General features: G+C 54.5%; 10 protein-coding genes across 10 annotated transcripts; 7 read left to right on the top strand and 3 right to left on the bottom strand.

The window, feature by feature from the left end:
* Positions 1–2,354: 2,354 nt before the first annotated feature.
* On the top strand, positions 2,355–4,436 carry H310_06205 (hypothetical protein). The gene is made up of 5 exons (XM_008871176.1): positions 2,355–2,731; positions 2,779–3,045; positions 3,103–3,417; positions 3,468–3,725; positions 3,788–4,436. The coding sequence occupies exons 1-5, from the start codon at positions 2,401–2,403 to the stop codon at positions 4,246–4,248; spliced, it is 1,632 nt and encodes a 543-aa protein (XP_008869398.1). The 5' UTR covers positions 2,355–2,400; the 3' UTR covers positions 4,249–4,436.
* Positions 4,437–6,686: 2,250 nt separating this feature from the next.
* H310_06204 (hypothetical protein) lies at positions 6,687–11,591 on the top strand (the record flags this gene model as incomplete). The annotated part of the gene is made up of 1 exon (XM_008871175.1): positions 6,687–11,591. One exon carries the CDS (start codon positions 6,687–6,689, stop codon positions 11,589–11,591), a length of 4,905 nt encoding a protein of 1,634 aa, XP_008869397.1.
* Positions 11,592–11,843: 252 nt separating this feature from the next.
* On the top strand, positions 11,844–14,358 carry H310_06203 (hypothetical protein; the record flags this gene model as incomplete). The annotated part of the gene is made up of 14 exons (XM_008871174.1): positions 11,844–12,029; positions 12,104–12,250; positions 12,316–12,354; positions 12,405–12,517; positions 12,578–12,761; positions 12,830–12,979; positions 13,028–13,078; positions 13,131–13,220; positions 13,272–13,679; positions 13,729–13,767; positions 13,823–13,927; positions 13,971–14,060; positions 14,122–14,199; positions 14,249–14,358. The coding sequence occupies 14 exons, from the start codon at positions 11,844–11,846 to the stop codon at positions 14,333–14,335; spliced, it is 1,767 nt and encodes a 588-aa protein (XP_008869396.1). The 3' UTR covers positions 14,336–14,358.
* A 659-nt stretch (positions 14,359–15,017) lies between these two features.
* On the top strand, positions 15,018–18,149 carry H310_06202 (hypothetical protein; the record flags this gene model as incomplete). Its single annotated transcript, XM_008871173.1, has 1 exon — positions 15,018–18,149. The coding sequence occupies one exon, from the start codon at positions 15,018–15,020 to the stop codon at positions 18,147–18,149; it is 3,132 nt and encodes a 1,043-aa protein (XP_008869395.1).
* H310_06201 (hypothetical protein) lies at positions 15,030–19,895 on the bottom strand. The gene is made up of 9 exons (XM_008871172.1): positions 19,549–19,895; positions 19,440–19,500; positions 19,301–19,392; positions 19,100–19,256; positions 18,855–19,047; positions 18,638–18,807; positions 18,549–18,586; positions 18,403–18,503; positions 15,030–18,344 (listed from the first exon to the last, which is right to left on the bottom strand). The coding sequence occupies exons 1-9, from the start codon at positions 19,888–19,890 to the stop codon at positions 18,251–18,253; spliced, it is 1,248 nt and encodes a 415-aa protein (XP_008869394.1). The 5' UTR covers positions 19,891–19,895; the 3' UTR covers positions 15,030–18,250.
* A 628-nt stretch (positions 19,896–20,523) lies between these two features.
* On the top strand, positions 20,524–21,717 carry H310_06200 (hypothetical protein). Its single transcript, XM_008871171.1, has 7 exons — positions 20,524–20,709; positions 20,757–20,911; positions 20,958–21,076; positions 21,131–21,212; positions 21,274–21,353; positions 21,397–21,452; positions 21,499–21,717. The coding sequence occupies exons 1-7, from the start codon at positions 20,592–20,594 to the stop codon at positions 21,594–21,596; spliced, it is 708 nt and encodes a 235-aa protein (XP_008869393.1). The 5' UTR covers positions 20,524–20,591; the 3' UTR covers positions 21,597–21,717.
* On the bottom strand, positions 21,670–22,076 carry H310_06199 (hypothetical protein; the record flags this gene model as incomplete). The annotated part of the gene is made up of 2 exons (XM_008871170.1): positions 21,670–21,857; positions 21,905–22,076. The coding sequence occupies 2 exons, from the start codon at positions 22,074–22,076 to the stop codon at positions 21,670–21,672; spliced, it is 360 nt and encodes a 119-aa protein (XP_008869392.1).
* A 185-nt stretch (positions 22,077–22,261) lies between these two features.
* H310_06198 (hypothetical protein) lies at positions 22,262–23,081 on the bottom strand (the record flags this gene model as incomplete). The annotated part of the gene is made up of 3 exons (XM_008871169.1): positions 22,262–22,525; positions 22,648–22,751; positions 22,796–23,081. The coding sequence occupies 3 exons, from the start codon at positions 23,079–23,081 to the stop codon at positions 22,262–22,264; spliced, it is 654 nt and encodes a 217-aa protein (XP_008869391.1).
* Positions 23,082–23,478: 397 nt separating this feature from the next.
* H310_06197 (hypothetical protein) lies at positions 23,479–25,238 on the top strand (the record flags this gene model as incomplete). Its single annotated transcript, XM_008871168.1, has 3 exons — positions 23,479–23,850; positions 23,905–24,784; positions 25,180–25,238. The coding sequence occupies 3 exons, from the start codon at positions 23,479–23,481 to the stop codon at positions 25,236–25,238; spliced, it is 1,311 nt and encodes a 436-aa protein (XP_008869390.1).
* A 622-nt stretch (positions 25,239–25,860) lies between these two features.
* H310_06196 (hypothetical protein) lies at positions 25,861–27,489 on the top strand (the record flags this gene model as incomplete). The annotated part of the gene is made up of 2 exons (XM_008871167.1): positions 25,861–27,132; positions 27,197–27,489. Exons 1-2 carry the CDS (start codon positions 25,875–25,877, stop codon positions 27,487–27,489), a joined length of 1,551 nt encoding a protein of 516 aa, XP_008869389.1. The 5' UTR covers positions 25,861–25,874.
* Positions 27,490–27,647: the final 158 nt, after the last annotated feature.

The raw sequence follows: 27,647 nt of genomic DNA, 5'->3' as shown, positions 1-27,647 counted from the left end.
CCTCATGTTGTCGCCAATCTCATCCCACCTAGCCGTAGTTTGCCCGTAGGCCGCATCGTACGGTGCTACTAGTGCAACCTCTTTAAGCAGGTCAACGTCGGCTGCGATGGTGAACCGAAAGGCGGTCTTGCGCTCATTTTGCTCTCAAAACAATCACTGGCTTGTGTTTAAAGTTCTTCCCTGTGGGAATTGTGCACAGGCAAATTCCAGAATCAAATTTCCTTGTGTGCGCGTTTCTATAGCGCACAGGGAAAGTCCACAAGAATTTTGTGTTAGCAAAATCGCTCTAATGCGGGGGAAAACTGTATCCGAATTGTACACAAGCACAAAGCACGCCGCCTGTCGACAGCGCCTTGCATCCGTCTTTTAGAACTCGTGGAGGTGCAAACTGTCGTGCTGACTGCCTGCCGCGTGACAATCACGACGTTGTCACGTCAATCCGGCCACAAGCACTCGCCCCTCCGATCTGGAATGGAATGCCTTTTTTCGATTGGAAAACGTTGGAAAACGAGATGTCGTAGATGCGACGTTGCAATCCATCGCGCTCGATGTGGTTTTCGTCAAGTGTTGTAGTAACCGTTAATACGTGCTACACTTGGTGCTCGTTGGAGCTGCAGCATCCAAACCAGCGCAGATGACGAGTTCGTGGTGGATGCAGTCACATGACCCGCTACGTGTTGGAAAAGCGCAAGGGGGGATCATATGGCATGAAGTTAGTGTGCCCGGTCGATGTGGTAAGAACTTGGACTGCAACGTTTATCGTCGTTAACGTTGAAACGAGGGTGGGTTGGTAGTCCATATCCATCCCCTGCTTGGATTTCGCTCTCGATTGGCATTGTCCACTTCACAGCTTGCAATTGCAATGCTTTTTGTAAACCAGTGCGGGGTGGGTTTGGGCGATTACTCGAATCGACGCTGCATATGCGTCGTGGTCCGCGCAGCTCGTGAAGCTTAGAGAGTACCCACAAGGAGTGGGCACCACAACCCGCGGCTCTGGTTCAACAGATGCGATGAATATCCCGTACATCTCTCTTCTTGGTTCAACCATGCAAGCTAAATAATGTGCAGGACAAAACATGGGCTTGTTAATTTTCTTCGTCACATGCCGGGACGTTGATGCGAGCGAAGCAGCGATCGCGCACGACTTGTTCGTGCATGGGTTCGTCCGACGCCCGACCGAGTTTTTTTGTGCACATTCGAAGGAGTGACGGTGCCGCCGACCGACATGCACAATATTGATGCATGTCAGTATTTTGTCGGGATTTCCACCGTGGGTATGATGGGGCAACGACAGGGTTTGCCGCGATGGGGTTCGGATGATGCTCAATCTATTTTGCGTCACCCCATATCGTGAGCTTCACTTGAAGCGATTCTAGGGGTGGGAACTGAAGTCTCTTCGTGGGGCAAAGAATTGCACGACCGAAACATTAGGAAATGAAAAAATGGGTACAGCTTTCGTGGCAGCCATGCATCGGCTCGTACACCCAAATATCAGGAATGTATGTGCTTCATGTGACAAACATATGCCATACAGTACACATTGTCGTGGTTGTGAGTACTTTAGCTGCCAGCGGCACGTTCCCATAACATTCCGAATTCATGGACCCAAGGAAGAGACCAAAGTCAAGCACGGCTTCAAGCGTCGCCGAGGGATCAACATTACGATGCACTTAAACCTCTCGCAAGTGGACCCGATCGGGGCACTTGCATGTCCAACGCGAACTCGAACCAGCGATAGCCCTAGAATTTCCTTGGTTTAGCCCATTTTCCAAGTGTTCATTCTTGGTAACATGCCTGGACCCATGGATCGCAGAAAAGCGACAGCATTTATTGATGCGCGTCCAGCAAGTCTGACTGTGTGAAGGAAGGGACATCCTCACGGTTATCGAATTGATTCTGCTGGTCGTCCATGCCCCCCGGGTCTATCAAGCGCGGTCGAATTGCACATGCAAAAACATGATCCATGATTCTACCGCCACAACATCACATTACAGAGCACAAGCGTTCTGTGAGGCGTGGAACTTGCATCACTTGGCACCTGCAATTCAAAGCTGTCCACTACTAACAATGTTGATGCACACTCAATGCATTGTCTGTCTGTTGCCGCCTTCGACGTTCGAAAACTTTTTGGTGTCGCGGATGTGTCAACTCGTATATATTGGAAGTCATATTCGAGGAGCGCCCAGAAATGTAGCTCAAGGTGCAACTTCATTGGCAGCCCCCGGCCCGTAGCGCAGCAAAATGGCAGTCAGCCGTTGGCGTTGGCAGGTGGTTGAACAACAAGAAGACTAAAAATATCGACAGCAATGGCTGGTACTGTGCTTATAAATATCGTCGACAATCGTCGGGATGCAGGGTAACAAATCCTCATTGTCGAATCCGCTTCACAACACCACTACCATGCCTTCCAAGTCCAAGCAAAACCAAAAGCAACAAGCTGCCGCCCAGCAAAAAGCTCCCGCAGTGGTCCAACCAGCAACCGTCCACCAATTCCAAGCTCACCAAAAAAATCAGCCTGCCAAGGCCACTACCCCTCAAAAGCAAGAAAAAGAAGCTTCCAAGCAAAGCCAGGTGTTGAAGGCCGCGCCTGCATCGGTGGCCTCGCAGCCATCTCCAAAGGGCCCTCTCACCAAACAAGCGCCCCTGACTCCCTCGCAGCAAGTGGAGAAGCAACAGATTCTCAACATCTTGCTGGATGATGCTGGCAAGGACTGGAAGCCCCGCGACAAAAGTACCCTCCCTTCATCACCACCGTCTGGTCCTAACTCGTGGTTGTAGCCCCCAAGCAACAGACTCCTCAAAAACAAGCGGCCGAGAAAAACAACAAAAAGACTCATGCGCCTCAAAAGGCAGACCAAGGCAAACACGCCCAACAACCTCAAAAGGCGCCAGCCCAAAAGGCCCCATCTCAGACTCTCAAGCCTGCCACTGCCCCTACACTTGCCAACCGTGATTCGTTGAGCCAAGCTCAGAAATTAGAGCAGCAGCAGATCCTCAACATCTTGCTCGACGACGCCGGCAAGGACTGGAAACCCCGCGACAGAAGTACGAAACTGCAGCCTCACACTACCAAAGATGGAACGCTCAGAAAGTGTCTTGTAGCTCCAAAACAACCTGTTCCAAAGCGCGCTTCCAAACAAAAGGATGGAAAACAGCAAGCCCAAAAGGACCTCGGGAAGCAGAAAGCACAACCAGTGGCCATGCAGAAGAACCCCGTGAAGCAAGAAGCCAAAAGTGCTGCCCCTCACAGGGCTCCTGCACAGAAAGCTGCTCCTGCTCAACAAACGCAAAGGCCTACGACTGCGCCCGCCCTTGTCAAGCGTGCGTCATTGAGCCAAGCCCAGCAACTCGAGCAACAGCAGATCCTCAACATCTTGCTCGACGACGCTGGAAAGGACTGGAAGCCCCGTGATAAGAGTACGTTCACTCATGTTTCAATTTGCGAAGCTCATTACTTCGCTGTACAGAACTCAAGCAGCCCCCTGCCAAGCAAAATGCGAACCAAATGGGTAGCGGCAAACAAGCCCCTAAAGCTCAGACGACGCCATCTAAATCCCAAGCGAAGTCAATTCCACAGAGCGCCCCAGCTCGATCCGCAAAACCCGCCACTGGCCCTGCACTTGTCAATCGTGCGCCGTTGAGCCAAGCTCAACAATTGGAGCTACAGCAGATCCTCAACATCTTGCTCGACGATGATGTCAAGGACTGGAAGCCGCGCGACAAGAGTGAGTATATTGCACGCGTCTCTAAATATGATGAAGCAACAGGTGCTCATACAACATTGTAGCGCCAAAGCAACCTATTGCGAAGAAGAATTCCAAGCAACAGAATGGAAAACAAACCCAGAAGGCCCCCGTGAAGCAGCAAACTCAAAAAGCTGCCGCTCAAAATGCGGCCTCTGCGCAGAAAGCCCATCAAGTGCAAAAGCCCGCGACTGCCCCTTCCCTTGTCAAATGTGCGCCGTTGAGCCAAGCCCAGCAACTCGAGCAACAGCAGATCCTCAACATTTTGCTCGATGATGCTGGCAAGGACTGGAAGCCTCGCAACCAAAGCGCTTGGCCGTGGTCTCCCAAGGCGTCGACGCCTACCAAATCGCACACTCAGGCATCCCCTCAATCGAAGACGCAACACAACCAAAAACAGACTCCGCCTAAAGCTCCACCCAGTTCTCAACCCCAAAAGGCAGTGCCTCAAGCCAAACACATTCATGCCAAGGGTCAGCAGGGTCGCGTGAAGCTGTCCACTTAAAGACTGGATAGTACATAACGAATGCGTTGTTTCGTATTGGGGCTACAAAAGAATGAAGTACGCACAACCATGGGCGACTCATTACTTGGAATTCCCAGCCAAGAGTGAACGGCATGTCGTGTGCGAAAATAGGGGCCACCCACTCGAACCGAGCAAGTCTCTTAAACGACAAATTCGTTGATCTCTCACAGAGTCCAGGGGCGTACAAACGGTGGTTTGTGCCAATGTGGATTCTTGTCGAGATGGGACACAGAGAACGCCGCCGTGGTCGAATACAGACGACTGGACGAATTTGGCCTCGAGAATCGCAACCCATCCAGCGCAAGGGCACAAGTACTTGTGATCTGAAGTGGGAGAAATTCTGACCATGCGGCGCATTGCATCGATCCGCTAGTACGTATGCAATGATGGCCGTGTAGTAGTTAGCACACCCTGCTGTGTGAAATCGAATGGAATCTAGTCATCGGATCGTCGCGTGTCCGTATGGTCACGCCCTCTGTCTCTTGTTACACTGGATTCAAAGGTTGGCGTGTGATGCCGCCTCCACCCGCGTTCTGGGCACTTCTGCGGGCTCTGTTACAGGTGCATCCTGCTTTTCAGGGCACTATGCTATCGTTCACGTCGATGTACCTCCAACGTCGACCTTGGTAACAAAGCGGTTGTTGGAAACTTACCGGATCGCGTCCTCGCTACGGCCGAGTGAGTACAATGCTCAAGACTTCTTAATGTGGGTCACTGGGGACGACTCGTCGCGGACAATTTCTTGGCGGTGCCCATTTCTCTGCAATTCATCCGCCCCCTTGCATGCTAGCTGTCGTGACGGTCACGGGGGAAGACGCAGTCTCACAAATGAAAACGGAAGCCCAAGGGACTGTCTTTCAAGGTCGCATATTCTCGGCCTGGCCAAGAGTAGCGCAAGGCAGAAGGAAGTAGGTGACTTCCAACGCACAGATTCAAGAGTGGATACGATGTAGCTAACATGAAGGCATCCTGCTACGGTATGAGGACGTTGAGAACGCGTCTTCTTGGCTAAAAATCAATCGTTCAAAATCTAGGCTTTGAATCGACATGCCGTTGTCGTGTAAGCGAAGTGGATGGCCATCATCGTCATCCTGGTGTCTCGGTATTTTTCTCGAATGTCATACAAGAGTTTGAACACACACTCGGACGAACGTGGGGCTGCGCTTTCCCGCCGTCATTGGATGATGGATGATGGTCCTGCTCCCAAGTTTGCCGCTGAGGACCACCTTGCGGATGATTGAGCTGACTAACGATGGACGTGGCCGCGACCCAAGGTAGTAGTAGTTTTCACCTCCAACACAGGCTGATCCCAAAAAGAGGCACATGTTTCACCTTGATGAAAGGATGCTAAGCTCAATATTTGCTGGGCCGGATACCGGCAGTACACCTTGGCCTTGGTATTCCGATGAGTCCCTGAACAAATGGCTTGTGTGACATGGTGAACGTGGCTGTTTTGTACAATGGTGTCGTTCGAGCTGTGTTCTTGATAGATGGACGTCCTGTTGCTTTGCGATGACCGCTGCGCGCCATGGTTTAAAATACCTCAAAATATTCTTTCAAACTCGATATTTATTTAATTTTAAGGTTGTTTCGCCTTGCTGAGGTTCTTGTGAAATTGCATATGTGAAAAATACAAATTATAGAGGTTTCCAAAGTTCCCACTTACAGTTAACAAAAGAACTACGGTAACAATTCCTTGGTCGACAATTTTGACCAATCACGTGCACTTCGCCCGATACCAGCCAATTAGGACACCGTAATGATTGAATTAAACAGGTTTGTATGGAAACGAAAGGTCACACCGTGGAAGTCGACACCGCATGGATCTTGTGAATGCCAATGAAGTAGTGATGAAGGAGTGCCTCCATCGCGCTCCCGACGTGAAGGCATGCTTGAGCCATGAACGGATGGGAAATGGTGATCGTTGCGTGGTTGTGACTTCTTGTTGACAGCACGTGCGCGTTGGCTAAACTCATCACACCTACCTCTTGCAGCAAAGCTGGTACATGTTGCCCAAAAGTAGTACATTCGTTCTATCCGTGTAGGTTTCGATGAGAAGTCCTGACTGTGTCTCTGGTCGATGCATAGCCTCTGCTTCTCAAGAACATGAATGCATACTTGTCACGCTATCTTTGAAGTCTTCCTTAAAGCCCTCGTGCTCTCGCTCAATTACCAATGGGGGTGCGGTCACAATGCTATGCGTTGCAACCACAGCTCTGCGTGGCTGTATTTACTTTTGGTAATTCGGGCGGTGTCTCGCGACATGCATTCCCATTGCACATCGTTGATTGGTTGCAGCGGTGACAATCATCCGGATAAATGGATACAACGAAATGGATTGGACAATATCCGGGGGCTCATCCTTTGAACTGTAATCCTTGTTCACTTCGAACTTCCAGCTCAAAGACGGACGCACGATGCCGACCGAGCATCGTGAGGAGAAGGTTCCCCTGGTGGGAGTCCACCAGGCGTCCCCTGTGCCCAAGACACCCAATGGAGGGTACGGATCTGGTTCACCTGACGCGTTGGCGGTGACGATAACACCGCCGACGATCTGTCATCTGACGTACGATTATGTGATCGCATTCCCGCACGAAGCGCCGTTCAACGCGTCAATTTCCAAGCAAGATGTTATCAATCGTCTACACCTCGCGGGTCTTACGACGGAAGAAATGATGTCGACGTCGGCCGTGTTTTGCAAGATTCACGCGGACGTGGCGCGTCTGCAAAAGGAAGCGGCGCGAGTGAAGCTTCCTGTGCTTCTCGACGACATCTTGCTGGCAGAAGTTGCGAAAACTGGTCTCCAGGCGTTCCACATCGATCCGTTTGAGGTAGAGAATCCTCCACCAAAACCCCTGGACATGTTTCGCCGGCCCATCTACCCCCCATACAGCTATATTTACATGCCGTACGCACGAGAGTCGGACCAATCGATCTATGCGTCGCACGACGGTGAGTTCTTCTCAAGCATCCATCGCATGCAGCTCATTGAGAGTATTCTGACCAACGTGAACGGGGGCGGTGCCGGCCTCGATCTCGACATGCTCACGTCAGAGGGCGTACTCGTTGCAGCATACCCCTTGCACTGTGTGACCCAGAAACAAGCCTTGCAGAAGACATGGATGGCGTGGTGTTATCCACCGTGGCAGCAACCTCTCCCAAGCATTCGCAACTATTTTGGTCCAAAAGTCGCATTGTACTTTGCCTTCCTCGGCCATTTTACGACGTACATGCTGTGGGCAGCGCTGTTGGGGCTGGCCTTGACAACGCTGCAAATTGCGCCATCCAAAGTGTCCATGTATGTCGAGGCATCTGTGCTCACGTACGTCCTGCCGGTGTTCGGAGTGGCCATGATGCTTTGGGCCTCCTTTTTTCTCAAGCACTGGAAGCGGCGCAACGCCGTCTTGGCCAAAGAATGGGGGATGTCCAACCTGGACAAAGACGTGACAGACATGGTGATGCTGCGGAACCGACCCAACTCGACCCTCGATGCGATTCTTCGCGTAGGCGGGTCGTGGCTGGTCGTGATCGTGCTGATGGAAGCCATTGTGCTCCTTGTGGGGGCAGTCGTGCGTTTGTACGCGTCACCGACGTCGTCGTCGTACCTCAGCTACTTTGAGGGGAACCTGACACTGTTGGCGGCTATGATTGTGGCACAGATCTTTGCGTTGTCGACGTTCTTTCAATGGCTGTGCGTAAAACTCAACGAGTACGAGAACCACCGGACGACGTCGGCGTACGAGCGGTCGTACGTGCTCAAGCTGGTCTTGTTCGAAGGCGTCAACCACTTTGCTGCGCTGGCGTACTTTGCGTTTTTCGTCGTGATGAACCCTCCCGACTTTGCCTGGCTTGTCTACCGCGTCTACGGCGCTTACATTGTCGTACATCAAGTGCAGCAACTGGTGTTCCGACGTCGCATGCGTCCCACCGCCAACGACATGGAAGCTCAGTTTAGTCTGGTCGAGTACGGATGGAAAGCCAGCATGCTCGACCACTTCAAGCTCGTCCTGCACTTTGCCTTTGTCACGTTGTTTGCCGTCATGTGTCCATTCAACCCGGTCCTGTCGTTCGTGCATTACTCGCTGGAGCTGCGCGTCAACGGGTTCAAATTGCTCACGTTGTGCCGCCGTCCTCGACCCCGAGGGGCCGAGAATTTGGGCATTTGGTACACGGTCATGCATTGGGTGCTCAACGTCGCCGTCGTCACGAACTCGTGGCTTCTTGTGTCGTTATACCCGCGACCAGCGCTCGAACCCACCGTCCCGACGGCCGCTCCAGTGTCTGGCATTGCCGCGTGGCCAACCAACGTGACTTCGTCGCAGCAAGTCGTCCTGTCGCTGATCCTGTGCCTCGTTGTGTGCCGCGTACTCATCATTGTGGGCTACCAGGACACGCCGTCCCGCATACGCCTCCAGTTGGAGCGCCAAGCGTACTACGTCGCAAAACTATACTATAAAGCGTTTGGGTGGCCCGAGCACATGGCTGCAACGCCGTCCTCGGTCGTTTTTGAGTACTGCTTGGCGTTTCCAAACCCGGAAGCGATCGCGAAGAAGGCGACAAACGGCAAGCCGCATGTCTTGGCCACAGTGCTCGACACCTTGAAGCGCATGAACTTTACGTACAGCGTGTACCCGTCCACGGCCAAGTCGTCCACGTACTTGTCATCGTACATATTTTGCGAAGTCCGAGCGACGGAAGCCCAACTCCAGCAAGAAGCGGCGCGAATTCAACTCCCCATGCTTCTCGACGAGATCATGCTCAAGGACTTGGCCCACGAAGGCGTGTTCCAGGCACTACACAAGGGTATGGTCGATGTTGTCGACCGCATGCGCATCGAAGCGACGCGCGTCAACTTGATGCTGCTCGTGGAAAACATGCTGACGCAGCCCGTCTTTCTCACGACTAGCCACACGAACGCGGACATGGCCGACAAACTCGAAAAGTTGCTCGCGACGTTGCACAACCGCGAGCCACGGCCGAGTGTGTCGTTGCCGCACGTGCTGAGCAACTTCAAAGAGTTGATCGAAGTCGACATCGAAGGCGAGCAATTCCGCGACATGGATGTGCCGCAGACGCTGCTGAACCGGATCGAAACGTACTTGAGCACGGGCGAGCAGATCGGGAGGGCGTCTGACTCGGCGGCCACCGTGTCTGCGAAAAAGGTCCCGACGCCATCACACAACGCCCTGAGCTACACCAACAAGAACTTCGACAAACTCCTTGGGCAAACGGTGGCAGCCCTGCATGAAAGACCCCTCAACACACTGTACATGGCGCAAAAACAATGGAAGTTCGGCCTCGAAAAAGTCCTGTGGTGCTTCGAGGAACTCCTCAAGCATTCCGACGTGTCTGCACTTGAGCTCACGTCGTCATCGTCGTCGCTTAAGTGGCTCTCCATGCACCAATACCTCACTACGTTTGATGCCGAGGTCGTGTACCCCAACCTGAACAGCCTTCTCGTTGAGTGCATGTCCCTCTTGCAGACGCAAGGCACGAGCCCGTACAAAGCGTACCAAGAATTCCGAGCCAAGCACCCGCAATCGAAAGTCCTCGAGCTCGTCACGGCCCTCGAAGCGTCCATCATTGCCAACCCTGACGTTGACATCGCTCCATTCTATTTAGGCAACCCGGACCCAAAATACAACCTCCTCGCCAAGCGGTTCAAGTACCGACCGTACCAATTTCTCCACATGCCGTACCGACGCCAATTGGGCAAGTGGCAAGAAGTTTATGCAACGCCGTCGCCGTCGTCGAGCTTCAATTCAGTCCAACGCGTCCACCTCCTGGAGAGTTTGCTCCAGCGCCACATCAACGTGGAAGGATTGCTCGCCCAGCACGTTCTGAAAGCCGCGTTTCCGCTGCATCACAAGGCAGAGCACGACTTGCTCAAGCGCGAGTGGGTGTCTTGGACCCTTGCGCAGCCGTTGGACCGCATCCAGAGCTACTTTGGCGCGAGTGTGGCCATGTACTTTGCCCATTTGGGCCACGCGACCAAGTGGTTGGCTGTTGCCATGCTCGTGGGGGTGCTCTTCTTCGTTTGGCAATCCATGTACTCATTTCAATCGCCTGCAGAAGTATGGGTGGTGCCTGGATTTGGTGTGTTTATGATCCTCTGGGCGACGCTCTGGCTCAAGCACTGGACGCGCGAGACTTCCATTCTGAAACTCCAGTGGGGGCTTTACTCGACCGCGCCGCAGCCGCGGGCTGTACGAGCTGCGTACAGCGGCGACTACATTCGCAATCCGATCACGGGACAGAAAGTCAAGTACTTTCAGAAGAACGCGCGCCTGGTGCGGTGGGTCGTCGGGTGGACAGTCCTCGGTCTGCTTGTGGCCGTGGCGTTGGGGGTCCAAGCTCTCACTTTTTACTTGCAACGGACAACGACGACGACGTTGGACGAGGCGACCGTGAGCGTCGGTGTGGCGCTTGCGCAGGGACTGTGGATCGTGTGCATGAAGCACGGATTTCACGCGTGCATCGTCAAACTGATCGACTACGAGAACCATCGCACCGACATGAGCTACGAGATGGCGTACGTGTTGAAAGCAGGTGTGTTTCATTGCGTGAACAGCTACGCCGCGCTCGTGTATTTGCTCCAAGACCACCACTTGCGCAACAAGCACGCGTTGTACGCAATCTACGGCGTCGAAGTCGTCCTGACGCATGTCATCCGCCTCGTCCGACTGTTTGTCGAGCCGTCCAAGATGGACACTGGCGAAGCGCAGTTCGAGCAACGGGATGCGAACTGGCAAACGACCATGGAAGACCACATCGACCTCGTCCTTCGATTTGGCTACATGCTCGGGGGCGTCGTTGTGTGTCCGTTGGCACCGGCGGTCGCATTCCTCGACCATGTCGTGTCCATGCGGCTGCAAGCCACGCAGGTCATGACAACGACGCGGCGGCCGCGGCCTCGACAAGCGACGAATGCGTGGTACTCGACCATGATGAGCTTCCTCTTAGTCGGCGCAATCGTGTCCAACAGCTACTTGGTCGTGTTTGTCGTCCAGACGTTCGGCCCTGCGTCCGTGCTGTCGACGTTCGACGGGTTTTGTGGCGTGCTCCTTGCCATGGTGGCAGCGCGATTTGTGCTCAACTCGGTCTTCAACGACATCCCAACGTGTGTGACGTCCCAATTGGAACGCCAAGCGTTCGTGGTCGACTCCATCGTGAACGAGCAACCCATGTACATTTCAAACCCATACGCCGCGCCTGCCGTGCTGCGGCCGACCAGCGTCAGCGTACAGAGCGACTACAGTTTGCTCAGTCAAGGCGACGACATCGAAGACAACGACGAAATCGATGCCGAGGGTTTTGTCTAGATAGAGGCCTTCGCCTTTTATATTTCGTACGACGCGTGCATCTCGCGCGTCGACTTGGCGTCTTGTCAGCTTGGAGCTTGTCGGCTTGGCATGTGCTTGAAAGAACGCGACCGTTCCAGCATGATGATTGGCTCAAAAGTGAAACACCCGTGCGTTTTAGCCAATGGCCTTTTAGGAAATCGCGCCAGACTCTATAAATAGACGAGAGGTCAACCGTTTGAGCGACGATTGCCACAAGTCGATACGACAACGATGGAGTCGATCAGTGAGGACGCGGTGGGCGAGATGCATGGAGGCGTACAGCCAAGCAACACGAATACTGCGTCGATCGACGTGGCGACGCCGCGGGGAGCAAAGCGGACTGCGAGCCACCGGCGCGTGCGGTCAATCGTTGTCGGTGGCGCTGTCGAACTCAACAAAATTAAGAAAGAGCAAGAGGTAAAAACGAACCACGACGCAAGCAGTGGGGGGGCGTCGCCTTGATAGAGTTCGCGTTCTTGTTGGCTGTGTAGGTGGAGACGCTGCACAGCGAGTTGGAAAAGCAACACAAGGCGTTGGAAGCGTCGCAGGAAGAAGCGCAGCTCGCCGCACGAATCGGTCAATCGTTGCTCGTGCAAAACCAACAGCTCGACTACGAAATGGAATCGAAATTGACTGCAGTACGCATGCAAATATTGTCCACTGTCGACTTTGACACACACACAACCCATGGTGCCGTCGGTAGTTGAAGCATCGCAGCGAAGAAGCCGATCAACATGTCAAGGTGGGGCATCAAACCATTGCAGCCAAGTGAACGTACCGTGTGGACAGTAGATGTTGGAGCAAAAACTGCACGACATGACGTTGCTGCACCGAGAAAAGGACCTCCATCACACACAACTCATACGAGAAAACGACGCATTGCTGTTCGACTTGTCGCAAGCCAAGTACGTGCCCACCAGCCATGCACCGCCCACGGGTGGTACGTATAAATGCATGTCATATAGAGCCGCGATCAAGCCATTGAAGGACGAGTTGGCCAAGGCCAAGGACGAGGTCAACGTGCTCCAAGTCGCGACGGTCCGTCTACAATCCGACACAACTGCGTTGGAAACGAGCAACGAGTCGTTCAAGAGGCAATGTTGCAAGCTCGAGGCCGAGCGCGCATTTCTCGTGGCGCAAGTGAGCGATGTACGTGGACGGTTTGCGACCATCCAGAGTCTGTTTCGTTGCAAAGCTCATGTGGCACTCATGGACAGCTTCGCGACGTGTCGCGGGAGAACGACGTCCGCATCCACCAGCTCACCGCGTCGCTGGCGGCGATGACCCAAAAGTACGACGAGCTCCAAGACCAATTCGACTTTCTCAGCGACAAGCACGCAGAAACCACGCAACAATTGGAAGCTCTGGTACCCAGCCATCGTCGCTCGATGTGACCTCACCACGGCGGCGCGCAGACTATCCAACATCAACGAGTCCAAGAGGAAGCAGCGATTGCAGCCCAGCACGTGCGAGTGATCGAATCATGCACGTCCGTTGAGCCAACGTCGGGATCTCTAGGTCGCAGTCCTTACGTCGGACGTTGACAGCATGTCCGAACTCCTGGAGCAAGAGCGACAAATGACCCAAGACGTGCTGCAACAACACAATGTAAAACCCGATCGTACCGTTCAAAATCGATGAAGTTGTACGCAATGTTAGGAGCTTGTCGAAAGCATTGCCAACGGAAACCCATCGCCGCTGACGCCAAGCAGCCACCGCCGCCAACCCAGCGAGTTTTTCGTGTCGAACTCTCCAAGCATGGCACGGTCCGATTCTTCCGACCACCACACGATATCGTCGTCGCGGCAGCTACGCCAAAGCTCTAGCATGGACGACCCTGATCGTAAGCCAAGCGAGTTCGATGTCGCCACCATGCTGCATCACGAGTCAGCTCAAGAAAAACGACGGGCCGAGGTGCTGAAGAGAGGATCACTTTTCCATGAACTGTCCATTGAGCTCGAGAAGGAATTTATGAAGGCGAAGCAACGATCGTGGGACCTCCTCACGCACACGTCGTGCACCAACTGCTCCGCCTTATTGGAACGTGAGTCTGAGCTGACCCAACAGGTATGGCATTGGGAAATGCAAGTGGTCAAGCCGGTTGGCCCTCACGTAGGTAGCTACCCTGACGCTGGAAGTGCAGCATCTGCGCGAGGTACTATCTCCGCTACCCAGGTCCATGCTCTTGCGTATTGACATGTTCGGTGTAGATTTCCGGACGAACGTCACCCGTGAAGGCCGTGGGGCGACGTGAAAGCACTTCATGCACGACTTGCTCGCTGTTGATGCATCGGGAAGCCGAGCAGACCCAGCATGTACGATTCTGTTTGTTTTAGTGCCCCCTCACACAGGTTCTAGGTCGTCGCGCTGTCGCAAGAAGTGCACAGGTTGACCGCCCTCGTTGCGTCCATGTCCGAGCCATTGCCCGAAGAAAATGTACTCAAAGAGGTACGTTGATCGAGTCGATGATGGACGACGTCCGGACCGACCACCCTCGTTCGATCGATAGTTTTTTGTGCTCACGGCTGCAGCCATCAAGATTGCAGGTGCCGGCATCCACAACGATCGATGCAACATTGCAAACGAGGTACTAGAGAACTGGCTGGAGATATGGGCTCAAGACTTGGTGGCGGTAGGCCTTGTTTGACCAAGCCATGCTCGAAGACATCACATTCGAGAGATTCCACGATTGGATTCATGCTCGCCTTGAGTCTCCTCCGTAAGGTTCATTCATATTCTTTCACCGCACCATGTCGTGTTGTGGTTGACATCGTCGCGCCGCCCTACTCCCCCACCGTCCGTATCGAGATTCATTTCTACATCGTCGCAAGCTCCACCCTTGCGCGTACGCATGCACGTTCGATGGGCATCGTCATCCCCTGTAAGACAACGTGACTGCTGTTGTGACAGCGCGTTTTCTCAAACTATGAAAAAACGCTGCGTTGGGCAGCTCTACGGTCTAGTGGAATCGTCATAGCTGTCCTGGACAATGTCGGGGGGATCACAGGCGATAAAGGGGGACTCGATCGCGACATCGAATCGCGTCGTTGGGCCTAGAGGCGATTTTGGGGGACATGGCACGGGCAAAACGTGCATCAGGCCATCCAGATTGACAGCACTGTCCGCCTCGTACGTCCTCGACATGTGCCAACGAAACGAACCTTGATGAATGTAGCACGCTCGCATGACCCCATTGTGTCCTGGTTCGACCAAACAAATGGGTCGAATCGGTCCCGAGGACCTGCGTTCGTGGAGGTGGAAGTTGTGCAAGGGTTCGACGAGGAAGTCCGAGACGACTTTGCGGCCGAGGGTCCCTCGGCTCGCGCCGACCATCCATCGCGTTGGGACGATGCCCCTTCGCACCTGCGTGTAACTTGCGATCGGTTTCACGGTGGGGACCGTTACATGCAACAAAACCTGATGTGGGGCGTGAGCGGCCTGGCCGTTCGCCTGGTGCTCGTCACGGCAGCGGTCGCCATGGTGGTGGACAGCCTTCTCCACCGACTGTACGCACGAACGGACAGGGGCAAGGTATACATGCTCACTGCAGTCGACGGCGGCAACTGGACCGAGTGGAGCTGCCCGTACGGCTTTGGCGTTCGCCACGTGATCGGCACCGCCAACGACCGAGACTTGAACGTGATGTTTGCAGTCGGCCCCGATCGACACGTGTATCAGATGCAAGAGGATGCCGAGTCGCGGACGTGGCACGAGTGGCAATCCTTGTCTGGGGTGTCGCATGTGACCAAGCTAGCGAGCAGCCGCGATGTTGCCGGATCGTGGCGGGTGTACGCCATCACAACGTCCCACAAACTGGCAGTGACGTCGCGGGACGCGCTTGGCTGGTGGACCTTTGATGGAGATGTGATCGATGCAGTCGCCACTGCCGATGCAGATGGCAACCACCAAGTCATGTCGATTATGGCAAACGGAACGATGTGGGAATCCACCGAAGTACGTGGCGTGTGGAGCACGTGGAATGTTCTCCAACCCAGCCAAGTTGAAAACGACCCCACCTTTCGCACGATCAGCATTGGAACGAGTCGGGACGGCTACAGATGTGTTTGTGGTGTCAGTGCCGTCGACTCGAGTGTGTGGGCGCGACTTGAAACTCCCAATGGATGGCTGCCATGGAAGCACTTGGAGAACGAGGCAGTGCACGTTGGGGTGGTTCGAGGAATCGACAACACGTTTGTCCTGGTCATTTTGGATTCGAATCAGTACCTCCTAGTGGCCACGTTAGAAACAGTGCGCAGCGCCGCATCCGTCGGGGTTACATCCTGGTCGCCGATTGCTTCACATGTGCAAACGTTTGAGTTGAGTTCGATGCCGCGGGCGACCGCCGTCAACACGTTGTTCTTCCTCGACCTGCACGGCTCGTTGTGGACCATGGATCAAGAGTCTACTGGTGACTGGACCACCGCCACGTCGGCGGCACCTTCGTCTCGCCTGCGCCAACTAGCACAGACACCCTCACCCCGCCTGCTGCCTGTCGACGGCCGATCGCCAGTCTATGACAGCGTCCTTGTGGTCCAGGAGCTGTTTGGTTTGACGAGCAATTCGACTGCGTACCGCCGGGTCCAAGACATCTTTGGGACGTGGTCCGACTGGGCATTGTACGCGACGAACGTGAGCCAACTCGTTAGCGGTCCCAAATCCGGCCAAGTTTACGTCCGCGATCTCGATGGGATGGCATATCGAATGATGGAAACGGGGATGGGACGGTTTGTTCGTCGGATTCCATTGGGAAGCACCCGCGTCGCCAAGATTGAGCAATGCTACATGCCGTACTCGATGACGTCGCTCGTGTTTGGTTTGGAAGACGGCACCGGGCGCATTCTCGAGTCCGACTCGGCATCAACGTCGCTGGGATGGCCACAATGGGTACCCCTCCCGCCAGCTCCGACCCCTTGTCGGGACTTTTCCGTGGCGCCGAATGTATACTTTGGCTTGTCCGTCTTTTGCCTGACGACGACAGGAATTGTGTATGAGCTTGCGAAAGATGACATGGCGAGCGAGTGGTCTCCAAGTGGGTGGGTCGGTGTGCCGTACCAATTCCAGGGCGCGCCGGACGTCGAGAGTGTGCCACCTTTGGTGCAAATCGAGGCGATTCAAGGAACCCAAGTCGGGCTAATCGGCCGCGATGTGACCAACAAACTGTGGGCGCTGCTCCAGCACCTGGACGGGACGTGGGCCGACTTTTGGTACCCCAACATGTTGTCGGGCAGCAGCTCTCAGATCGCGGTCAAAGTCGACTGGCAGGGCTACATTGCCGTGTACTTTACGTCGTCCGACGGGATGTCGTTCCGAGAGCAAAAGCAGTCGTCGCCCGATTCGTTTGATGCTGGCACGCAGCTTCCGATCCCGATAGAAGCGTTTGCCACGACGTCCGACATGAGCGGCCTCAACCAGCTCTTCCTCTCGCAAAGCTCTGGCAAAACCAGTGGATTCGTCAAGACTGTCGACGGCACGTGGGACCTGATTGTGTCGTTCGCGGACGTGAATCACTTTACAGCGCTCGTCGCAACCGAGTCGACGCGCGTCCCTGGGAGCCAAGAAGCGTACGTCGTCTTTGAAAATCGAACGGCGTGCCGCCTTGTCCGCGACTTTCGCGGCAAGTGGGAGTCCGAGTGGCACGTTTGGATCGACAATGTCAAGCAAATCATTCCAGGCGCCACTCCAAGCGATGCAGTCGCGCTCGACATGGAAGGCATGGTGTATGCGATCAAGGGCGGCGGGGCGGTACGGCAGCCGCTTGGCATTGCCACCATGGACAAAATTCTGGCGACTCGATCGCTGCTCTTTGCTATCGACGCCACGTCCAGCGCGCTCAAGGAATGGACCGTCGGCGACGACGGCATGTTCAGGTTTGAGTGGAGGGCTGTACCTAGCGCTATCCGTTGTGTCGACATCGCAGCGACTCCTGACGCGATCGACCAAGCGGCGATCTTTTGCGTTGACGCCATCACCAATACACTCAAGCACGCGACCAAGTCATTCCACGTCGACGGGACATGGACCGGACCGTGGACGACCATCGGAGGGTCGACCGGTGCGCGATCGTGGCAATCGATTGCGGCCGCAATGAGCCGCAGTGGGTCCCTTGTCGTGTTTGCTCAAGACGTCAGCGACGGCTTTCTGTACATGCTGCAACAAAACGGTCCAAGGGGCAGTTGGCCGATGACGTGGACGTTAGTGTTGCCGCAACGAGTGGCGTCCTTTACTCCCGTGGCATCGGCGTCTGGGAGCTTATCCGTCATCGCGTTGACTTCGTCGGTTCTCGTCAACGTCGATGTGGACAGCGCGGGAGAGGTGGCCCTGGCGATGCCACAAACGTCGACGACAGCGTTTACCGTGGCTCAAGACCCCAGCCAACAACCTCAGCTCTTTTGTGTCGATATGGCGACTGGCCGAATCCACGTGACCTTGCCTGCGGTTGCCGCGAGCCGCACAGAGACGTTGCCGCCTCTCGACAACGCCACGATCGTGGCCATTTTCGCAACCGTGCAGGCGAACGTGGTTCCATCGAGTGGATGACCCCCCCGCGTCATGGACACCACCAACAATCGTATTTATTTTCATGCCTCTTGTCTTTGCATCCCTCGGTCGCCTGGCTCGCTTCCAAGTCGATGTTGACCTCAAGCAAAGACCAGGACGACGACAGTCGTGTCATCGTGGACGCTGCGGCGCTTCCGCCCTGGCGCGAGGTCCAGGAGTTGGCCCAGAGTAAGTCTACACACACACACGTTGTTTCCCGTCGAGACAAGGCGCTTGTGCCAGTCTGACGTACTTTTCAACGAGAGCAGCCTTCGTCAAGACTGCTTCGACAATGGCGCGGCTGGCCTCGTCCGCCTCGCCGCGGGCAACGCATGCTTGGACGATATCCACGGCCTAGTTGGCGATGGTATATCGATCCTCCAAAGGGACGTCATTTACCTCTTGGTTTGTCAAAAAGTCCCACACACCATCGCTGCCTAACTCGACGCGTCAGGCAAATACATCGATCAGGGTAGATGGGGGAGTACCAAGGATGAGGAATTTGTCTGCGCCTGTGACCACGTGCGAAAGGGTTTCGGGCAATGCGAGCACATACGGAGGAGTGTACGGGTCGGCAATGTGGCGGCCACCAGCGCGAAGCGTGGGGTCGGCGGGGCCGTTGAGTGACGCATCTTTGAACGCAAAGTCCCCCAAAGCGCTAGAGATCAACTTGGTTCAGCTGGGTTTGCCAGCATGCGTCGGTACCGAGTCGGCTGGAGGCCGCCTTTGACATAGCACGATTCGGGGTGCTTGCACACGACGATGTTGGGCTCGTTCGGATGGGCCTGGCTCAGTCGGGCCATCTCAACTGGCAGCTTGGCATTGTGGTCGTTGCTCATGGGAATCGCAACAAGGGAGTCGCTTTCGACCGACCCGAGCACCGCACGGCAATCCCCCGCTACGAATTGCGTTGGTTTGCTACAATGGGCACGGTAGGCTCCAGGACGAACCGTTCGCAACCACGAGCATGTCGTCTTTCAAATACGCGAGCTGCGAACAAGCGCCGACGCGGTTGACTTGGTGGAAGCCCATGTTGAATGCCGGCCGAACGATTTCCCGAATGTCGAGATCTGTTCGCAAAAACGCTTGTTGCAGCGCCGCTTGTACCTGGTCGCAAGGTGGGATTCTGGCTTGTCAGAAGAAAAAACAACGTTAGCTGTGGATTTCGCATGCAACTTGTTCAATTCGGCTTGGGCGTTCTTGATTAAGTGGTCGTGGGCGTACTGGGACACTTGCCAGCCCCCTACCACGTTGTCGTCACGCCGGTGTATGCGAGCGAGATATGTCTACCATGGCCATCAAGCACCGCAGCGTACACAACTCCATCTTTAGCATGCACAACAAATCGATCCTACCTTCAACTCGTGTAGATCCGTCCATGGAAAGGATGTCGACGTACCTCGATCGGGTTGTTTGCCTTATAGGACGCAGCCGAATAACTTTGAACTCCAGCGACGGGTGTTTGGAGCTGGCGGTTGAGCACACGATCCAACGGGACTGAAGGATTTTCAGTTGGACTCTGAACGCGATCAATCGGGGACAGTGGAGGCGCGTCGCAAAGCGCACTCCCCATAGCCGCAGCCGACGCAGCCATGGCCATGCCCATCCATGCCATGCGCGACGGATTGGAGTTGGCTTGTTGTTCTGCAGTTGAAATCGTATGCACCACAACTGCAGATCGCTTTGCCGATGCAGACAGAACTGATGAGGTCGCGACCCGACCGACAGCGTGGCGGAGCATTCGTGCAATTTTCAATTTGGGTGATGATAGATGCATTCTCGTATTGGTAAAAAATCAACCAATTGATTTGCGTGAAATTCAATCCTCATTTCATTTTTTAACCAATCCAATTCAAAAATTATCATGCAACGGCCTGAGCAACCCACGGACGACAGATTGCAGCGAACGCCGCCCGAATCATGGCCGCTGCCTTGCCCATGGCAGGCTAGTACCCCCATCACCAACTACCTCATCGCGTCATGTCAACGTGTTCGGGATCTATCGATGTCCTCAACCAGACGAGTCGTCTCTGTGAAGAACGCATGGGGTAAAGCTGCCCGCGCTACTACTGCTGTACTTCAGTAGTATAAATAAACCCAAATATTTGGGTGCATTTATATATACTTTAAATTTTTCAAATAATTACATTTTGATCCTAATTTAGTCGAAAACCATAAAATGATCAAAATTGAACTTTTTAAGATAAAGTCCTTTCCTAACGTTTGTTTCGTGAATGTTTCGTAAAGGGGTAAATATACGTGAATATAGAAATTGATATATCCTCTCCCAAGTTGGCACGAATATTCCAGAATTTTTGTCGATATTTTTGCTTCAGGCGAGAAACGCGTCACTCTATTTAAAGGTTGACCAAATGACTGGAATTTGCTTCGAATGCGATTTGAACTACGCACTCGTCTCCTACCAAAGCCCAGCCACGCAAGATGAAGAAAGCCTTTCAAGATAATGCACGCATGATGTTCCTGGGGCCACCTGGCGTCGGCAAAGGCACGTACGCCACTCGCATAGCTCCCAAGTTGAACATCCCGACCATTTCCACCGGTACGATCGCCGCCGTCAGTGTTGACCCCACATGGATGGCTTGGCAGGCGACTTGGTTCGCGCCGAGATCAAGCGAGACTCGGCTTTGGGCAGACAAATCAAGGAGTTCAGCGCGACTGGCAAGTTGGTCCCGGACGAGATTATCTTGACCATGGTGCGAGCCCGCCTGCAAGAACCGGACGCCAAGCGCGGGTACATTCTGGTAAGTTTTGCATACAGTTCCATCACCCAGCTTCACATCTCGGAAGGATGGCTTCCCTCGCAACGCCAGCCAAGCTGTCGAGTTCGACAAAATCGATACGTTGGATCTCGTTGTCAACTTTGACTTGCCCGAATGGGTGCTCTTGGAGAAGATCAGCGGCCGTCGGTAGGCCTCTATCGAGTCATTACGAGCCACTTTGAACCAGCTTCTTCCGTGTAGAATGTGCTCGTCGTGCGGGACAGGTTTCAACGTTGCCAACATCAACAGCGGCGAGTACGTCATGCCCCCATTGCTTCCAAAGGTTCGCGTCTCCTAGGCAGCGATGTGGTAAGCAGCCGAGCTGACGTTTAGTGTATTTGCAGGTGGACGGTGTTTGCGACAAGTGTGGCGGCGCGCAGCTCGTGCAGCGACCGGACGACGCCGTCGACGTCGTGCGACACCGGTAGTTGCAATCTCGCGCGATGCAAGTTGACGTTGTGGCGCAGGTTACAAGTGTATGCGGACGAAACGGAGCCATTGATAGCTTACTACGAAGCAAAAGGTGCATGCGACGTCAAACGGATATGTTCTCACGACTGGCTTCGTAGGAGTGCTCCAAAACTTCCACGTGACCAAGGGCCTAGCCGACTTGGATCGATTGATGCACGTCTTGGGGATGCCCGCTTCTGCTACCAGCAACCTGTAGCATGGTGCGTGCGAGCCTAGACTAGTCGGCACTGAATGCATTACCACGACACATAAACAGCTCCATGCATCTTCTAAACGGTTCGTTTCAATTGGTAATAAGAGCCGAGCTGACTCGCAAACGCCGTGATGGCCTCGACAAGCTCTTCGCCCGACGATCGAATCGACGCACTTGGTGCCATAAAGCCATTCTCCCCTCGTAGCTCGATCGTCAACGACGGAGTTCGGTTGAAAGTCAAGTACACCATGTCCTTGAACGTTCCTAGCATACTCCATAAAGCCACCACATGCGCGATTCCAACGGCTTACCAGAGTACAGCAAGCCTTGGTACAGCGCATGCCCTGGAATGCTGGTGTATGGCACGCCTCGGGTCGTTCCACTAGCTACAATCACGTCAAACAGGCCGACTCCGCTCATGGGAATGGGCACCGCACCGGCATTGTTCATGGCGTTGGCCACATACTGTCCCAACGTGGACATGGCGGCTTCATCGTTGCCAGGCAAAGGTTCCTGTCAACTCAGCTTCGTCACAGCGTTGCACGTACAAATTGCAGTGGATCGCATACGCTGGAGACAGAAAGGGGACGCACAACGACCCCCGCCGTCGTGTGGATATCGAGAGCTCCACGCAGACGTGTTTGGATCGAGTCGAGAAACGCTGCAATCTACATCGTCCATGTGGAAAGCCACGTGCGTACGTAATTCCGTACCCCTCGCGTTTCAGGCTCGCTAGTGGCATACAGACCAGAATACATCTCACTGAACTCGTCGCTCGACGGAGTGAAGAAGTCTCTCGGACCAAAGTTTCGATTCAAGTCGACCCCGTGCAAGTTCTTTCGCCACAGGCGGTTCCTCGGGGCTGCCCACGTGAATCGATACCCGTCCACATTCACGACAGGGACAAACACCACGTCATACGCCGCCAATGCCTACGACCACTCTTGAGTTAGGAATTCGAGTTTCCTGTTCTTGAACGATCGCAGGTCCTTTCCTTGGATGGTGGCGTCGTCACGATTCGTGTCATGGAGTACACGATAGATGAAATGGAAACCCATTCCCGAGGGTGGATACCGGCTTGGATGTACAGCAATGACCGGTCTTTGGACGGCGCCATGGAGTCGGTGGAAGCCCAGTTGTAGCCAAATATGGGCCGTCCTACGTCATCAGGAAAGCGTCGGGTGGAGTGGCTGTGTACGCACCTTGAACAGAAGTGGCAATTTGGACTTTGGACAGCTGACGGTGTGGTTGGTCCACACGCAGCAAATGCTCGAGAAACACAGAGATTTCGTCGTGGTTACGAAAGCAGTCGAAAAAGGGATGCAGGGTGTTGACTGAAGCCGTTGTGTTTGTGGTGCCTTGGCTGTGGTCATGGCAATTTTGGGTGTCGATTGCTTCACGTTGCCAAACATCCAAGACGGGTTTCGTCGGTAGCGGAAGCCCACACGAGAGAATGCACATCAAGATTTGCCAACAACGACGAGCCATGGTGTCGACTTGAACAATACACTACAGGGCACAATCGGCATCCAGCTTGATGGTAGCGGACCTCGCCCATCCATCTTCATTCTTTATTTTGACTACCGTGGCTCGCATCAAATGGGACTGCCGTTGCCAGCATGGACGCGACGAAATGTACTGGTGCCATTGTGACGACGGTGCGTGCCCCTTTATCCGACACAAAAAAAAACGGTTCAGGAATCCGTACCCTTTCAAGATTCCGTTGTAGCCAATCAAACGCGAGCATTTGGATTAATTGCACTATTTTATCCAATCCGTCGTAGTCTCAACATCCACTATATTTAGTGCCGACCAGATCGCCAAACGCCACGCGCGGGTCGATGGCACGGCGGGGTCAACACGGTATTCTTCAACTCTCGTTTGGATGGTAGCTCAACCGCTTGTTGTGCTGGACGCAGCGAACGTTGCCACGGTCGTGCGAGGGGCCGTGCGAATCCAGCGGTTGCAAAGTGCCATCGACCACTTTGAACGAGTTGGGGTTCGGTGCATTGCGTTTGCTCCGGGATACTGGACCAAGTCGAAAGCCGTCACTCCACGAGGTCGGCAACAACAGTCTGCGGAGATGGAACTTGACCAAAAATCCGAGATGGCGCTCGTGCAACAGCTCGTTCTCGCCGAGAAAGTTGTGTTGACTCCTCCCCAAGCGCATGACGACCTGTTCATTATCGACTACGCGATGAAGCACGACGGGTTTGTCTTGACGAACGATATGTTTCGCGATCATGTGGCCAACAAGGTAAGGACTCGATAGCTCGTGGTCCCTCGCGGTTCACATGGAAAGTGATGGCAGATGCAATTTCATGGCAAGGAGTTGACTGAAGCGTGGGTGAAGAGCAACTGCATCACGTTTGCTTTTGTCGGCACCGAGTTCCTGCCCAGTGCGCAGCACATGCAGGCCCTCTTGCGCCCAAAGCACCCACTACCCAAAACAGTTGACGTAACTAGCAGTCCTCGATCCAAGGCAGTGGAAGGAAGTCCTCGACTCTCCACCAACTCGATGGCCACCAAGCCTGGGCTTACCAAAAAGACTCCGCTTCCTGCTGCGCCAAGCGGTCGTTCCAGCAGTCCACGTGCCAAATCTCCAGCTTCCTCCAGGGACAACAGCACCACCAAGATGTCGGACACCCGGACGACCGCGGCACGTCTGACCATCATCACATCACACTCACAACCCCAGCCGCCAGACGACGAATTGAGCTTTGAAGAGGAAGTTCGCACAAGTCTTCATCCCTCCACAACTGAACAGGCTCCACAAAAACACCAACGCACAGCAAAGACACCAGTGCAGTCGCGGGTCTCCACACCGCGTCATAGCACGCCGCCCAAGTCCAACAACATGTACAATTCCCTCGACGAAACGTCCGCATCCAGCGACGACGACAAGGCGCACCGCAGCAAGAAGCATGCAAGCCAACACGAAGAGCCCCACGAAAGTCGGCCGAATATCCTAAACGACTGGAACGCACTCCAGTCGATCATTGCCAAGTGCAATCTGCCAGCGGTCGCTGTCCGCTCGACCAACAACCAAGAAGACGACATCTCTGTCACACATCCCAATCCAAACCAGACTGCCGTCGTCGCCACGAAGGTATTGACTCCATCGCAAAAAAAGCGAGGACGTCGACGTGCAAATTTGAAGAAACAAGCTGCCGCTGCAATGGTGTACCGCGGTAAGCTCTGGGTCCTCTGCGCTATCCCTTTGGTGGGGGGATTGGTGCTAAATTCCTTTCTTAGTGCGAACCCCCCATCCATAGGGAGAGTGTGAATTAGATCGTTCCAGCGGGGCTGGTTGCATCTGCTCTGTGGCAACCCCGCAGTGCCGATAGAATTCACAGCAATTTACACTCGTTGCCGTGTTTGCTTCGCCGTGTCTCGGCTGTGTGGAGCACACGCTAACGACGCCCCTTCGCAGAGCCACTCAATGCAGTCTGATCAAAAGGTTAGTGCTAGTCGGCAGCGGGATCATGACGCCCAACCACCACACGTGGGAACAGTGGTGCCCCCGCCTATATTGTACTAGACTCGCGCTCCTTTTTGTTATTCGCATCAGCATCATGGCACGTAGCGCAACTCGAGTGGGAGTACTCGGTGCTGTCACATCCGTGCGAAGACATGGTGTTGTAGTCGTGGTGATTCATCTCTCGCCGCAAGGTGTCCACAACAAGGACGCCGCTCTGGTTGCAAAGCGAGGGCTTCCTTTCACTGGGAATTTTGCGGCGGCGTCAATGACTCTTCGCGTGGCTGCAGAAGCCTCGATTGCTATGTGCACCGGCACCGTCGCACTGTCAAACCTTTATGCAAGGGCAGTGCTACATACTCCCCTGAGTTGTCGGACTTTGATTGAACGGCACAAGGTGGCGCCGATGGCTGCACTGCCCTACGTCGTAACGACCGAATGGATCTGAGGACATCACATCTGAGAGCCAAGATGTCGTCCGCGTGACGCAATTTGTCTTGGTGACGAGGCACGCACCTTCCCAATGCGCCAACAGCAACGGTACAATGTGGCTGGATACAAAGACGACCAGGTTTCCCACTGTCAGCACCGGCCGAGGCCACCGTAAGAAAGCGTGTACGAGAAGCGGAGCCGACTACGAGACGACGATGGCTTGAGCTCGGTCTCTGGATCGTCCGGTGTTCCGCCTGCCGCATCCCATCGCGCTCAATTTTTGATCATCACCCATTAAGATCTGTGACATTTGATATAATTCAATATCCAATATCAGAGGTATCATAAATTGATCGGAGCGGATCTTTGACATGTCCTTTGGGGGGAAGGTCGTCGCGTTCACGGGCAAGCTCGAGACATGCACGCGCGCGGAAGCAGCGACGATGGTAAAGGACGCGAGCGGTGCTGTCTCGTCTTGCGTGACGAAGAAGACGACGCATTTGGTCGTGGGCGGTGACGGCAAAGTTGACAAGGCAGCACCGGGAGTTGTGATTTGGACAGAGGCAGAGTTCATGGCGGCGTTGTCATCCAGCACAGACGAGACAGAGGAACCTGCACCACTCATCCCTGTGACGGTCAAAAGCGACGCGACGACATCTAAATTGTTGGAGGGAAAGGTAGTCGCGTTCATGGGAAAACTCGCGACGTATACGCGAGCAGAAGCGGCGTCCAAGGTCAAAGCTGCCGGTGGAGAGGTGTCTTCCAGCGTGACGAAAAAGACAACGCACTTGGTTTCGACGGAAAATCATAAGGCGGTACCCGGGGTGGTGGTGTGGACTGAAGCGCAGTTCACGGCGGCGCTTGCACCTGGCGACGCGGGAGCAGGACCTGCATCACCGATTGCCACCGATGTGAAAAAGGAAACATCATCATCTCCAGCAATTGGCAAAGGGAAAAAACGTATGGCGTCTGCGGACGCGCCGGCGACGCCCGTGAAGAAAGCCAAGGTCAAACACAGTGCCGAGTTGCCTGTCGAGTCGCCCATTCGCATCACGACTCGAAAACCCGACAAGCACTTGGCATCGCGGGATCAATTCACAATTGTCAACGACTTCACGGCGGATTTGATGCAAACCAACATTGGCGAGAACAACAACAAGTTTTACATCATTCAACTGCTCCAGTCCACGCCATCCCGCTACCTCGTGTTCACGCGATGGGGGCGGCTCGGCGACGTGGGGCAGCAGCAGCTTGTCGATTGTGGCGATAGCCTTGACAAAGCAGTGCAGCTTTTTGAAAAGAAGTTCAAGGACAAAACCAAGAACAACTGGTGTAATCGGTACGCATTCGTCAAACGGGACTTTCAATATCAGTTGGTTGAGCTCGATGCGTCCGAGTCGGGGGACGGCGGCGGTGGCGGGGACGCGGCCATGGGCAAGTTGTCGGCTGCCCAGATCGAGAAAGGCCAGGCAGTGCTGGAGAAACTCAAAACTGCCATTCAACAAGATCCCAATGCCGTGACAGCTCTGTCTGGCGAATACTACTCGCTCATCCCGACTCTGAGCGGCCGCCAGCGGCCGCCCCCGCTCACCACGATGGAACGGATTGAAGAAAAGGCGGCTTTGCTTGGTACATCGGCTTTCGCTCTTTCCAAGCCATGCACGTGGACATGCACCAACGAAAGGATGTGTAGACTTTTGGCTTCGGATGGGATTTGACGACATGGGAGAGCAATCGGGCGTGGCTCCAATTCAAGGCATCATGGACTTGCCATTGCCAACGAGTCTGTTGGCTGCGTCGTCTGGCATCACTACTGGTACTCTATCAAACATGGTCGTCATGGCTAATTCTTGCTGGACGACCGTATCAGCCGCCGCGATCAAGCAGAGCCAGTCTCGAGGGGCAGAGCTGGCCAAGAGCAACGCAGGATCGCCGACAGGTCCCATGAACAAGGTCATCCCGTTGACGCTGGATGTCCCGGGTTGATGTCGATATAGGATTTATATGGCTCCATCGTGCTGTACACTGGAAATTGGATCTACGCTCAGCTCAACTCGACCTTGCGGTACGGCATCCATCGCGGAAACGACTCGATCCCGTTCTTGGTAGTTCCGAGAACCGACAAGCCATTCGAAAGTACTTCA

Source organism: Aphanomyces invadans (assembly GCF_000520115.1).
Source record: "Aphanomyces invadans strain NJM9701 unplaced genomic scaffold supercont1.11, whole genome shotgun sequence".
Lineage (NCBI taxonomy): Eukaryota > Oomycota > Saprolegniomycetes > Saprolegniales > Verrucalvaceae > Aphanomyces > Aphanomyces invadans.
This window is presented reverse-complemented; position numbering and strand designations above follow the sequence as displayed.

Coding starts and splice junctions, on each gene's coding strand:
- H310_06205 (XM_008871176.1), top strand. CDS start 2,401: ATGCCTTCCAAGTCCAAGCAAAACCAAAAGCAACAAGCTGCCGCCCAG. Junction 2,732..2,778: donor CTGGAAGCCCCGCGACAAAA/GTACCCTCCCTT, acceptor TCGTGGTTGTAG/CCCCCAAGCAACAGACTCCT. Junction 3,418..3,467: donor CTGGAAGCCCCGTGATAAGA/GTACGTTCACTC, acceptor TTCGCTGTACAG/AACTCAAGCAGCCCCCTGCC.
- H310_06201 (XM_008871172.1), bottom strand. CDS start 19,890: ATGCTCCGCCACGCTGTCGGTCGGGTCGCGACCTCATCAGTTCTGTCT. Junction 19,257..19,300: donor ATGCGAAATCCACAGCTAAC/GTTGTTTTTTCT, acceptor CCTTGCGACCAG/GTACAAGCGGCGCTGCAACA. Junction 19,048..19,099: donor CATGCTCGTGGTTGCGAACG/GTTCGTCCTGGA, acceptor CGCAATTCGTAG/CGGGGGATTGCCGTGCGGTG.
- H310_06200 (XM_008871171.1), top strand. CDS start 20,592: ATGAAGAAAGCCTTTCAAGATAATGCACGCATGATGTTCCTGGGGCCA. Junction 21,077..21,130: donor GAGAAGATCAGCGGCCGTCG/GTAGGCCTCTAT, acceptor TCTTCCGTGTAG/AATGTGCTCGTCGTGCGGGA. Junction 21,354..21,396: donor GTCGACGTCGTGCGACACCG/GTAGTTGCAATC, acceptor GTTGTGGCGCAG/GTTACAAGTGTATGCGGACG.